At 31.5% G+C, this 15037-nt stretch overlaps 1 protein-coding gene across 1 annotated transcript; it reads left to right on the plus strand.

Annotated features, from left to right (window-relative positions):
- The first annotated feature begins 320 nt into the window (after positions 1 to 320).
- Positions 321 to 10083, plus strand: LOC124360720. The gene is made up of 2 exons (XM_046814558.1): positions 321 to 442; positions 7413 to 10083. Exon 2 carries the CDS (start codon positions 7418 to 7420, stop codon positions 9260 to 9262), a length of 1845 nt encoding a protein of 614 aa, XP_046670514.1. The 5' UTR covers positions 321 to 442; positions 7413 to 7417; the 3' UTR covers positions 9263 to 10083.
- Positions 10084 to 15037: the final 4954 nt, after the last annotated feature.

Consider the following 15037-nt stretch of genomic DNA (forward strand, 5'->3'; position numbering starts at 1 on the left):
GTTTTAAAGTGTTACATAACTTAATTAAACGCTTGCAACTTCAAATCAATTAAAGGATTAATACAACAATACATATTATTGCATTTAAACTCTGGTTCAATATATTTAACCATTATGTTTTTTGATAAAGTGATATTGAAAATTATTTGTTTGGTGTTACGTGGTCAATGCTATTGAGATATGGTGCGTAAGAGTAGATTTAGAAATTTTGAACGTGGAATACATAATTTGTAATGAAAAACACTGTACATTGCTCAGTAACGACAATGTTCAAATAAAAAAAACCTTAATACTTAAATTGTATGTAGCCTATCGTAGGGCTGTAAATATTAGTATACTGCCAAACATCAGCTGTCGCAACAATAAGAACAGGACCTGACATGAGGAGGACGGCCGACTTGGTTTAACGTCTCCACCAGTCAGCAGCACACTGTCTCTTCAGGTACGGATTATAAATTTGTAATTTTCCTTTTAAGTATCTTGCGGAAAGTTTATCTAACTCTTCAGATCTTTAGATCATTTACGTATTGCCAATATAACGTCATAAAATATTCAGGAATTGTATAAATTAAGAGAGATTAGACTCTTTATATAACCTGTTCATTAGGCCTACTTCCTGAGGGGGATGCATGTGGTTGTATTTTCTACATAAAATACAAATGTCGAAACTTGTGTCGTTGATATAAAATATTAAGGAGGCTAATTGTATAAAGGTCAAAAATATTACGATATTACAAATAGTGTAATTTAAAAATCCTGATAAGAAAGTGACACCTATCTTATTCCAATTAGGGAAGTACTGTAATAATCGCCACTAGAGCAACACAACAGTAAGGGATATGTAATAACCGCCACTAGAGCAACACAACAGTAAGAGATATGTAATAACCGCCCCTAGAGCAACACAACAGTAAGAGATATGTAATAACCGCCCCTAGAGCAACACAACAGTAAGAGATATGTAATAACCGCCCCTAGAGCAACACAACAGTAAGAGATATGTAATAACCGCCCCTAGAGCAACACAACAGTAAGAGATATGTAATAACCGCCCCTAGAGCAACACAACAGTAAGAGATATGTAATAACCGCCCCTAGAGCAACACAACAGTAAGAGATATGTAATAACCGCCACTAGAGCAACACAACAGTAAGAGATATGTAATAATAACCGCCACTAGAGCAACACAACAGTAAGAGATATGTAATAACCGCCCCTAGAGCAACACAACAGTAAGAGATACAGTAAAGGAGATACAAATGTGATTTATCTCGAGTTTTAACTTCCACCCCCTCTTAAGAAGAATATAAAGTAAATAAGCCTAACATGAATTTAAAAAATGTCATATGACTTTATATTACTGAATCATTGTTTGTTGAATCGTAAAGGTTTATTTCCTGTTATTTGCCATCTGATATATTTTTAGGAATATTTTTTTACTTTTGTATACATTTGTACCTATTTGTTTTGTTTTCATGATAGTTACAGCTTTATAAAATTTAGTTTTAATTTTATAAACTCCCCTCCCAAAATACGAATTAAAAAAGAAAATACAGAAAATTCAGCCGATACACTTTCTAATGGGTTCAGAGAAATGTCTTCTTCTAGCCGAGTAGACATTTCCCTAAGAAATCTAATTAAATTAAAATAGTTTATATTTTTTGTTGAAATAAACAGTTGAATCATTCTAAATGTATAACTCTCTGCAGCAACAGTTTATATTATCGAAATCGCCAAACTATAAACTTTTAAATGTGTATAAAAAATATAGTAAAAATATTGGATTATTGTTAGATATTGTTATATAGAGATTAGTGTATAGTTTTAGTCAGTCGCTGTTTTTTGTAATTGTATGAAATATAATATATTAAATACCCATTTTATTGTTTTATTAAACACATGTTTATCACAATGCGTGAATATTAACATTTCGTAGATATGCAATACTACTTATTTTGGGTACCGGTAATAAAACCAAAAATACTTACTGCGTTTCTTTATAATTAATTAATAAAGAAACGCCATTAATACCACCATTAATTAATTAATGGTGGTATTGACACCCACCATTAAACAGAACACCTACGAAAGCATTCAGACTGAATGGTTCTAACCAAGTAGGCTATCCACAAACGCTCTTTAATCATCACATAAGTCTACTTTCAAAATCAGATCAATAGTTTTTTCAATTTTATATATATAACTAAAAGTTTTTTATATTATTAGCTTTTTAACATTAAGATGTACATGATTAAAGATTAAACATTTAAAATCTGGTGTATTTCCTTCATTTAAATGGTGGAAAAAATAATATGGGTTAGTTGTAAACCCAGATAAGTATAGATAACTTATCAGTTCCATGAGCAATATACAGTATCGTGATATTTATAGCCTGATATGACAGGGTCCGCGGAGGGGTGGGGGCGGTGTTGTCAGTTTGAATGCTATGACCGCCACAAAGAGTGGTCTTCACACCACCGGCTCATCGGCGACAATAGCTTGTTGATAAAATACGACATCCGACCTTTATATAACTACTATATTACATTACAATATTAAAATAAAACTCTTTATTATCACAATAATGTGTTAGTTATAATGTTATCATTCAAAATATGTCCGAAACTTAGAACCGCACGAGGTATTTTGGATAGCTTTGGTGGTTTCGATTTAGATATAGCGCTAAATACAACTGTGCTTATTGAACACAGTATCTTTCATATAAGAGAATTCGTATAGATAGAATACTAATATAAAAGTTTAACCCGGTATTAAAACACGTTTTTACCATTTTCAGACATTGTACGTAACATAAGAGTTAAGTCTTGAAAAAGACTGTTGGTCGGAAGCAGGCAAAACTCGAATAGGATTACAAACACAACGTGTGCTCACCACTAGACAATCACTCCACCAAAGCTACAATGGCACTAAGGGCGATGGGAAATTTGGGAACAAGGGTCGTCAGCCCGGCAGAATGAGGGCTGCCCACGACGGCAGCCGTCTCCCCCTCTGGCCACTTTCATTTTCGTAGAATCTATTCATCAGTTCATTTTCAAAACATCGTGCAGACAGACAAACATTTAGATTCGCTTACGCTAACCCAATCACCTTAATAAGATACAATTATCAAGAATGTTTAATTATTTGACTTTTGTGTTTAAACAAGTTGTATTCTGGAATAAAATATATTAAATAGTGAATATAAACTTTTTAAATATGAATAATTCTATTGATCTGAGTTATGTAAACAGATTATATATAATATTTCCTATTTTCACTAAACATGAGGGAGGGGGAGAGGGCAACTTTAAATTTTGCATTAAACTTAATTTTTACAAGAATGAGTTCAATGATGTGTAAAATTTTCAGGTTAACTAGTTTTTTTGTGATTGTCCTTTTGAATTTGTCCATAGGATATCTTGAAATTGAAATTAGCTATTGATTTGACATTTATCATGCAACTTCAGTGAAGCGTGTTATGACACGTAGTGTGGCATACTCTAGCTTTTAGTACCTAGATATTATCCAAAGTTGTGGAAAAAAACCTATTTAGGATAAAATGGATTTCCAGTAAAAACCTGCTTCTGGTGGGTATTGATATCTAAAAAAATGAACAATGGCATCACGCACATACGTACATGTTCAGCGACAATAGCGAGCTCCGGTGTTTGTTATTTATTACTATAGAATGAATCAATTCCTACATATACAGTACTAGGTATAGAAAAGTTTACAGAATAACAAATTTATTTGTCAAGACATAACAATATTTCAGCGTTTGCATGGAAACATCGCTAATGCCAATATAGCCTGACAATCAGTTTGGCTTTGACTTGTCCGCTGATGTAATACTCGTGAAAGGTTCTTTTTTATCTTTGTATAAAATGTACCGAGATTTGTTTTGGTATCCTCAGACAGTAATACTGAGGATTAAGGATGCCATTGGGGGGGGAGGGGGAGGTTTGGCATACTGGGGGGTTTGGACTGTGTGAAACATTCCACAATCAAGTGGAGGCTCAAGAGGTATTCTCCAGAGAAAATTTTGAAATGTAGACATTTATGGATGATTTATGGACAATTTATGGATTTACAACATTTATGGACAATTTATAGAGATAAATTTGTAATTTCAGAAACTTTATTAGTTTATTTTTGGTTACTTTAATACGTATACTGTGCATGTATTTATGATTAAATTTAATCCTTTCTTTATTCAATTATTACTCTTCCAAAATAGCTTAAAGATCTTATATGACTGCAATTAAACTACTGTAAACATTAAAAGCTTTTCAACAGTGTGATAACAACCATTTTTGTTTTCTATCTCTACAGCGCAAAAAGCGATAAGATTAGAGCTCCTAATGTCAAATACATGAGCACAAACCTTATAAGTCTGCTAGAAACTTGTATAGAATAAGAAAGGTACACTTAAAAATGGAATGCTTCTAGCAGTCAATGGCATCATTGGCATCAACGAATATTTGTAAAAGTAATGGTAGCAATAATATAGTGTTAATAGTATTGAATGGGATCTCTTATGAAATGTCCTTGTAAAACTTTTATGTAGGCCAAGGCATTCTAGCATGTGCAAATACTTAGAACAAAACAGCGTTACTATCGAGCAGATGGCAGACCTGCAGTGCAGAGTAAAGCCCTACAGTGCAACAACTCATGGTTCAAGACGTTTTTAACCGGTACACAAAATCGGTTAGGTACAATAAAAAAAATTAAATATGAACTATGGAACTATGAATGAAATATAGAAATTTGTTTATATATATCAACTACGAAGTTGTATCCTGTATTTCCTACTTATAAGTGACAGATGATAAAATAGACTTTCATAATCAGAATATATTAAATTTACTGAAAATATAGAATATAATATGAGTACAAACACCAACCAACATTAAAAACAAATCAAATCTATATTCACAATAAAAAATATAATATATTTACATACGACTACATAAAATAGTCTACAACATAAACTAAAACTTAGTGGTCATCTGTCTGTCTACTGCCATGTTGAACAGCGGATGTCCATGCATAGAACTAGCAGACACATTGGCATTACAAGAACATAGGCATAGACATTGCAAAACTCGGTTAAATACTATTTTTTTAATAACAATATGCTCTATACTTTAGTTATTCATACAAATTTTTTTTACATTTAATAAATATGTTTTAAAATAAATATAAATCAATTATTGTGTAGTTACAAAAATGAAAGTTCAATTTTAAGTTCTCTGCTACAATTAGGCCATACCAACTACCAACATCGAAAGTTTACCATAAAAATCTTAAGAGATTGCAGCTATATATGTAGGTAAATAACGTTAACATTATGTGGGAAAATAAGTCATTTAAAGGCAACATGAACTATTTTTGTCATCTATTACGCCAGCACAGACTTCCAATTTATAAATCCTCAGTAAGGGAGTATAGGATATTTAAATTATTTAATAATACTTTGCATTAATACACTCAAGCGTACACTAATAAAATTAAAAACTCATTAAGTACGTTATGTTTATAATTATAAGTTTATCAAAAGAAATTAATTAAATTACTTTTATAGTTCTATCAATCAATCAAGACATAAAATTAACAACAAAATAGCATCAATGTCTGAATATTAAATTTTTCATATTATTAAATTGTTTTGAAACCATTTTGAGCACAATTTCAGGAGGAAAAGATTGATTTGTAGTAGAAAGGCAAAATGTCAACAACAAAAAATACTTAAAGCAGACCTAACTGTAGATGTTGTAAATTTAATTTTATAAACTATAATCAATAAATTATCAATGGCTGTGGACTTAACAGCATCGTCACCACAACAAATGTTAATGTACTTCATTAGTAGCAATAAATGTATAACAAGAAAGACTGTGGTTCAGGTCACAGCTTGTTCATTAGATTATAGTCAAGTACTCATAAACGTCATGAAGTGATGTGACAGAGGGGTGTGACTATACAATATAATCTCAACTACAATAGAGGAGGCAACCTTAGATTAATACAATGTATAATGTATCTACAGATGTCACAGTTTAACAGATATCAGGCAGGATTCGTGAATACATCACCAATCACACCACAAACTGTAGCAACCATGCCCTCCCAAAACACTCTGTAAACAATTTGGTATTATCATCATCCGCACTGCTTTGATCTTCATTTATAGTTTAAACGGATCACTAGGCGTATAATATAATATATGGGATCATGTATTATAATCCAACTTCCGATTCAAAAAGCTGGTCAATAGATTTATAGATTTATAGGTTTTATAGATTTTCCCAGTTCTACAACAAGACTCCTTGCTTATTCTCAGTAGGGTGGCCACCCTCTCGCAATGTCACAAGATTACGAGACAAGGGTTATCCCCTCCTTAATCCACACCTTCTCTTTTTAAATTCAAATACATCACATTCATTGGGCATTCAATTTATAAACAGAACAATTGGTTCATAGAAAGGTAATTTTAGTATGAGAGAGAATCTATTTTCAAAAATATTTGATAATTAACAACCCAGTAAAAAAACAGAACATTTTCCTGAGAGTGTATAAATTAAAAGCTTATAAATATAAATATTAATATACAATAATAAACTTTTTAACATTTTTTATATGTTTTATTGTATAAAGTCATTTCGAATTCAATGAATTCATCATCAGGTACTTGTAGATTAAGGTAAATGAAATCATTTTATAATTACATCATTTTATAAATACATCAATTGGTTTTAAAAACTTCTAACCTAATAATCAAAAACAAAAGTAATTCAACAAACCAAAAGCAAAATTCAAAATTTAACAATAATGGAGTATACAATTAAATTGCAAATATTATCAAAACCACAATATTGGAAAAAAACCGGCAGATCCTTCAAAATTAGATTTAATGAACATATAAAAGCATTGAAGACATCATTAAATTCAAAATATGCTGACCATTTAAATAACACTGGCCATATATAAACAAACATTGAAAACAATCTTGAAATTTTACACACGTGCAAAATAAAGTCAACTTTAGAATATTTTGAAATTTACAAAGGTGCCAAAATTAATCCTAATGTACTATTAAATGAAAAAGGTTTACAAAAAGTATATTCAATAGACTTTTAAACCATATAAATTGATCACATAAAACATTAAATACAAAAATTTAACCACCAAGGTAGTTAAAAACATATGACAATTTGGTTTAAATTTATTTACTTAATTTACCTTAACCTACAAGTATTTAATGATGAATTCATTGAATTCGAAATGTAGGCTACATTGTACAATAAAATATGTAGAAAGTGTTAAAAGGTTTATTATTGTATATTTACATCAAACACTTTTCGAGCTACATTTCTAATATAAATATTATTTACATCCTTTTATTTTCCAGGAACAATGGAGCAAAACCAACCAAACTGGGTTAATGAAGAATTATTACAGTCGGCTCTCTCAGAGGATACCAAGGACCTGTATGATGTTCAAGTAAAAAATGATGGAGTTGAGCCGTTCTTCTTAGTGGAGCCAGTTGTTGATGAAGAATTATTACAGTCGGCTCTCTTACAGGGTAACATAAACCTGAATGATGTTCAAGTAAAAAATGACGGAGTTGAGTCGTCCATGTTAGTGGAGCCAGTTGTTGATGAAGAATTATTACAATCGGCTCTCTTGCAGGGTAACATAAACCTGAACAATGGTCAAGTAGAAGATGACGGAGTTGAACCATTCCTTTTAGTGGAGCCAGTTGTTGATGAAGAATTATTACAGTCGGATCTCTTACAGGGTGACATGAATCTGAATGATGTTCAAGTAAAAAATGACGGAGTTGAGCCATTCCTCTTAGTGGAGCCAGTTGTTAATGAAGAATTATTACAGTCAGTTGTCTTAGTTGATAAAATGAACCTGGACGATGTTCATGTAAAAAATGACAATATAGAGCCAGTTGCTGATGAAGAATTATTACAGTTGGCTGTCTTAGTGGATAAAATTAACCTGGACGATGTTAATGTAAAAAATGACAAAGTAGAGCCAGTTGTTAATGAAGAATTAACAAGGTCTGTTATTGTAGAGGATAATAAAAACCTGCATAATATTCATACTGAACATGACAAAGAGGAACCAACTGTTGAGTCTGAAAATGACAGTTCCAGCATACTGAATAGTGTTGAGGTTGAATTGGACAATAACACTGAAGAAAGTACAACGTCAAAGTCAATGACAATGAAAGGACCTCTAATAGATGGCCATTATTTTAAAAACATGTTGGATAGTGACAAGTTAGACAAAAATCAATTTAATTTTTACAGGTATATTTTTCCTCAGATTGATGATATATTTAAACGAAAGTTTGGTCCCAAGGTTCATTTGTCCAAATTAGATAATATCTTGATGATGGAAGATATAATAGGATCAGGTTATGTAATATGCAATCGCATCAAACAACTGGACTATCCTCACTGCAAACAAGCAATAGAGACACTTGCCTGGTTTCACGCTGCGACTATTGTTCTTCATAGTGAAAACCCTGAACTAGTTGAACGTAATGGAAGTGAACCTGTATATAATGATGCATTCATAGGGGAAACTAAACTATCTCTCACTTACAGATCACAGTTGACTGCTGTTGCTGATATGATCAAATATTGCGATGGGCTGGAATCTCTCTCATCGGCCATCCATAGCCACAGAGATTCCCTTGTACAAACTATAGTAGACATATTCAAACAGAGAAGAAAGTTTACTGTCTTAAATCAAGGAGACTTTTGGACCAATAATATTTTATTTATTTACGAAGATGGAAATGTTGCAGACTGTAAAATAATGGATTTCCGATTAAGAAGATTTGGATCTCCAGCAATAGATCTCTGGCACTTCGTAATGACAAGTCCTAATAGTGATGTAGATCTCATGAAATTGTTTAAAATTTACATTGAGAATTTGAATAAATTTTTAACTGAGCTAGATTGTTTAATAACATACACTTTAGAAGACCTGAAAAAAGAGTTGAAGCACTTTCTTCCTTGGGCTTTGACTGTTGTGGTTTCTTACTTGCCTTTAATATTAAATGACAATTCATCTTATAGTGAAAACATTCTGGATCTAGATAGTGTGAACGTTGAAGAAGATCTGTATTTGAAACCAATGCTTGGTAGCACATACATGAGACGATTACGTCATGTCTGTGAGCATTTAATTTCATTTGGATTGGTTGATTATTTGATAAATAATAAAATAGAAAATTAGGACATAAACTAGTTTTAACTTAAAGATGATTAAACAATAAAACTGTATTTTATGCATGTGTGATTTTTAACAGATGAATAGATTGTCATCATACGTAGCTGACTAATTCTAGATTAATTGTAATGTATAATTTTATTATGTGTACGTGTTGTACTTTATCAAGTTGTGTTAATAACAATTTTATTCAATCAATGCTTGTTACGATTTATAGTATAACAACATTGTTTCTGAATATTTATTGTATGTAGTATATTGTAGGCAATATTTTACCATGTTTTACTATGTTATCTAAAGCCGAAGTCTTTTTATAGAAAGCATTTTGAATGTAAAGTATAAATAATGTATTAGTGTGTAAAGTATAGCTTAGAATATAAAGTAAATTATATAATTGATATAAGCAGGCTGTTTTATTCATGAAAAACATTAAACATACTCTAAAATGCTGTAAATTTATACTATTGTAACTACAATAAGGCTTGTTAATACTGTAATGCTTTTACTTAACTTAATTATATGATGATAGTGTGCTCACACCAATTGATAAATTTCAAAAGAAAATTTTGGTAATGCAGATTAAAATTTTATCAAATTTAAAGAATTTTTAGAGGAAATTTGTTTGTGACATTATTACTAGAACTATATCCACAATGTAGTAAAAGCTGTGATCCTGTTTCACTGAAATATTTTTATGTTTTTATATGGGCACACAATTTTGTTTCATCTCTATCTTCATGTTAGTAAATACGTTGTCCATATTTTATCTGTATATAATGTAATAATAACATTATTTATTGAATAGTAATTTTTTAACAAAGTATAAATGAGTGGTATTATTCTTTCGAACTAAACCTGTTGCCTCTGTAACTTTTTAAAATTTATATTACAATACTTTATAACATAATTCTGTCATGTAATTAATATTTACATAATGGAATGAACAATTTTTATTAGTATTTAATAGTACGGAATTGTAAAAAAAGTACTGTAACTGTAAAAATTCCCTACTATTACACAGGGATAATAAGAGAAAAATCAAGAAAGATAACTTCAACAAAGAAGATAGTGTAACATTGTAGAAAAGCTAGCAAGCAGTCTGTGGTATTGTCACAGTTGGTTGGTTAAGCTCAGCTAATTGTGATAAATATCCACCCTTTCAACTCACCTCTACATACGAATGCTCATTTTTTGAAGTCTCAGTTTAACATCTGTTGACTTAATAGCACACCTCAGTGAGACCGAAATATTTCAAAAATGTAATTGTGTAAGCAATATAACGACACCACAGCGTAAATAGGAAAACAGATTTGTACTAAAATGAACTGAATTTTATAAATCAGACCAATGCATATATATATACTGGTGCATTATGATGGTTGATTATGATGGCTGTGAGTGCGCATAAGAGAGTGCTTGGGTTGACACTGGATTGATGCTCAAGGTGGTATTACCTTGGCAGCCTGGCGGCTTGTGTATTCTGACGAGAAGATGCCAACCACAATAAACTATCAAAACTTACTTAATTACATCAGTGTTAAAAATTAAATGTTTTAAATAATGGTTTGCAAAACTAACTACATGCCATAGATACTGATTTTAACCCTGCAGCGGTCGCACCTAAAAAATGACGTTACTGGTAGCACTGTATCTGGCAGATACATTTTTCTCCAAACAGCTTTTATGGTATTATGCAGTAATGTATGCTTATGTAAAATATCAATAGCAAAACTATAACTCCTTACCTTCATATACCGGTGTTTGGTTCTTATAAAATACACATGGCTAAATTTAAAAATATATATTTATAAACGCACCACATTTTGAAAGAAAAAAAATCTGACGGCAACGGTCGCACTGTATCTGTTAGGTACTATGTTGGCTACACCTGGTATTATATGTATTTTTTATTACTATACGATAATTTACTATTATCGTATAGTAATAAAACAATACAATATTATCGTATACTAGTATTGTATGTGTTTACAATTACATTATACAGTTTACAATAATTTATATTCCAAACAAGTATTATATTGTCTATATAATTAAAAAAAAAGAATTGGATTGAAATAAAACACAATTTGTGTACAAATTGCCTTATATTACAATAAAAGTAAATTATTAAAAAAGTTATTAGAGGTATAATTTTAGTCAAATTAAAGTCTCACATTGTAGCCTCACACAGTATTAAAATATTTACTCGTCAGATATGTCTTCTTCATCCTGTACACTTGTCATTTTTAGAGCACACTCCTTGCAATAATATGTTTCTGCATGTTCCAAACATATCGAGTTCATACAATGATAGCACATATACTTTGCGTCACTTTTACTCAGTTTTGCACAGCTCACACCTTTTACGCTTTTCTAGTTGGTTTGGTCTCATTTCTGATGGCTCTGGCTCTGCAGAGGCTGTCTTGAATCTCTTGCTGAAGATTCTGAGAAAGCCCTCCTCTAATTGTTGATTTAAATCTTCTTTGGAGATGTTCATCAATTAAATTTTTACTAAGCTTTCTCAGGAAAAATCTTCTACATTTAGTTTCTACTCCATTTTCAAAAGACACTACTAAGGCATTTATACCAGCAACATTCAACATGGAATAAAACACAACCATCGGCCATCGTCTTGTGTTTCGTGCTCCATTGTAGGTTGAACAAAGCTTGTCTACGCAATCTACACCAGATTTAGTTTTATTGTAATGCATTATAACTTCTGGCTTACCTCTATCTTCATTCACTTTGTCATCATGGTGTAGTGAGGAAATCAATAGAAAATTTTTTTTTGGTTTCGGAACATAAGATACCATAGTAGAGCTGTTATCTCTAAAATACTAAAACAAAACAAAATACTAACTGGTCTATTTTTGATGTTTTTCAACTCTTCAGGAATGCTTATTCTATTTTTCTTCAATGTACCAACATAAGATAATCTACTAAGTCTACAGAACTAAACCAATTATCCGCCATCACATTTCTACCACTTACATAAATTGGTTCTGAGTCTTTTTACGATATCTGGGGTTAATTTTGCAGGGTAAATTTCGAGATTGTTAGTGCAAAAGGTCTAGTATCGCACAAAGCAAAAATCTTTATTCCATACTTAGCAGGTTTGATGGAATGTATTGTTTAAATTTACATCGACCCCTGAAAGCCTCAACTTTTCATCAAGGGTAACATTTTCACCTAATGAATATGATCTTTTGCAGTTGCTTAAAAAATCTGAAAATATCTTCCTTATTGCTGCTAAGTTGTCACTTTGTTTGCGGACAGGTCTTGTGGTCAGGTCATCAAATCTAAGACACCGGATCAAGAACTTGAAGCGTCTCAGACTCATGGTCATTTTAAACTTTTCTATACTAGAGCCATCTGTGGCCTAAACTTCCTCTAAATTTTGACTGTTAGAATGGTTAACTCCAAGAAGATAGAGGAGGCCAACACATGCTTTCAATTCAATCATGTCTGTGGGCTTTGCATCACGGACTCGTGCAAAACCTATTCCGAATACTCTCAATATTCTTGTTTGTGAACCTAACAATTGACAGAAGCATCGCCTCTGTAAAAAATGTCTCCAACATTCTAGGGGAGTTTTACTTTGCATTGAAAGTCCATTAACACCTGGATCATCATCCGTTATCCTCATCCGTCAGTGTCAAATTCGTCATCAATTTAATTTAGATTTACTCTATTACCTTTACTAATGTCATTGAACAATATCTCATTCAAACGCGTAATGTCTTCTTCAAGCTCCAAATCAAAATTATAACGGTTACTAGCTTTAACACAATATTAAAATACGAAAAACTACACTAATAATACTGAAATGAACCTAACATTAAGTCACACTGTATCTAGAAGATACAAATACAATAACTGTGGGGTAGGTCGCACTGTATCTGTTAGATACAAAGTGCCTTATCTTATCGCAGGTTAATTCATCAAAACTATATTCATTACTAAGACGTAGGTGGTGATGACGGCAACTCACATACAGGTCGACATTGCTGATAGAGGGGATGAACAAAAAATGGTGGCAATATTTTACTCCCTGGTATCTAATAGATAAGGTAAAACTGCTGCAGTGTTAAAAGCCCCACAACGTGACCGATTCCGAATTTTTTGAATTGAGGTCAAGAATAAAAGTTAAGATGGCAATTTTATAATAACTCTTTTTCATATAATTCTAAGACTACACCCAAAAACGATACTATCTTGTATAAAAATTTGGTTTTAATTGGATTACCAGTTTCAAAGTTATTAATTTTAAAAGTTGCAGTTTGGTTGGGTGCTAAATAAATAATCTATTTCGTTCTTATTAAAATGAAAACTGGAAGTAATTGTATGTAATTTATTTGATTTGTATGCCTAAAGACATAAATACACAAGCTATATATTAATGTAACTCCTGTTATTGTAGCTCTACTATTTAGTTTGTGGTCAACTATCAAACTCAAGTATCTATACTTTTTGATCCATGAGTAGGCTAGAATGGCAATGTTGTTTGAGAAATAGTTTATGGTCCTGGAATTTCAACCCTTTGATGGTAAAAGGTGCTAATGGTTGTTGTTGATTAAAATATCATAAAAATATACGAACCAATTTATGAACAATTTTGTGGATTCATAAGACATAGTTTTGTGGAAAACAATTTAACACCAGCGCTACGCCTCAATGGCTCCAAAATAAGTGCTAGCTAAAAGTACGTCTTATTTTTTATAGTTACATTAGCTTGTACATACCTTGAAAAAGGTTTCCTTTAGAACAAGTTTAAACACAGACCAGACCAGGTCAGAGTGTTAAGCTTTATGTTCACCCCAGACCGCATTTTGGCATGGAGAGTGACTCCCCATGAACTGAAGTTTATCATATTTTTTATATTGATCTAGAGGTAATAGAGGTGGAGTTTCACACCAAATTTCTACCCTTCAGGTTGACTCATTCTAAAGTTATCGTTAGTAGATGGACACACACAGAAATCAGATTTTGTCATCAACTGATGGGAGAAGCTGAGTGTTGGCAAACAGAATTATAATTCTTAGTGGCTAATTTTTATATAAATGAATACATTTCAAAAGTGCAGCCCTACGTTTCATGATCTATTAATTTGTCATAACATTTACTTGTGCGTCTTCTGTACATACATAGACACAAGCTGTAAAAACCTAGTTCCCTCATATCTACAAAATCACACAACTGAATATGAACAGCTTGTGACAAATATCTGTTGATTTTCAGATGCTAGATGGTATTCACTCTGTTTTAAGACCACTACTCTAGCCATATGTGAACACTCGTGTAAAAAGTTATTTATATGCATATATTTTTAATGAAATGTTTTCTTAATTAAAATTTTATATAACAAAATTTCTTTTTTTTAAAGGTTTTAAATTTTATTGTTCTACCATAAAAAAGTTATTATGGTATCAGTAAACTCTTAAAATTTCACCAAAATTTATTGCTGCCACCAGGACTGTAGAGGTTGAGATAAGTACTATCTCGACACCCATTGAACAAGTAAAATTTATTATTAGTAGTTTTTTTTTTGTATTTTTTTGTAAAGGCAATAAAAACATATGATTATTGATTATTTTTATATTTTAATTAAAAACATCCAAGAATAATGCTTCAATCCTGCAGTTTCTGCAATAATGAGAAACCAGATGCCAGTGCCTGCTGGTCTAGTCATATATCTTCTACACAAGTAAGTTTCCACTGATATGATCATACTTGAGATGTGAAAATAAGGAGAAAGGTGAAGAAATAATAATTAATCACTAA

Source organism: Homalodisca vitripennis, chromosome 4, assembly GCF_021130785.1.
Source record: "Homalodisca vitripennis isolate AUS2020 chromosome 4, UT_GWSS_2.1, whole genome shotgun sequence".
Classification (NCBI taxonomy): Eukaryota; Metazoa; Arthropoda; class Insecta; order Hemiptera; family Cicadellidae; genus Homalodisca; species Homalodisca vitripennis.

Coding starts and splice junctions, on each gene's coding strand:
- LOC124360720 (XM_046814558.1), top strand. CDS start 7,418: ATGGAGCAAAACCAACCAAACTGGGTTAATGAAGAATTATTACAGTCG.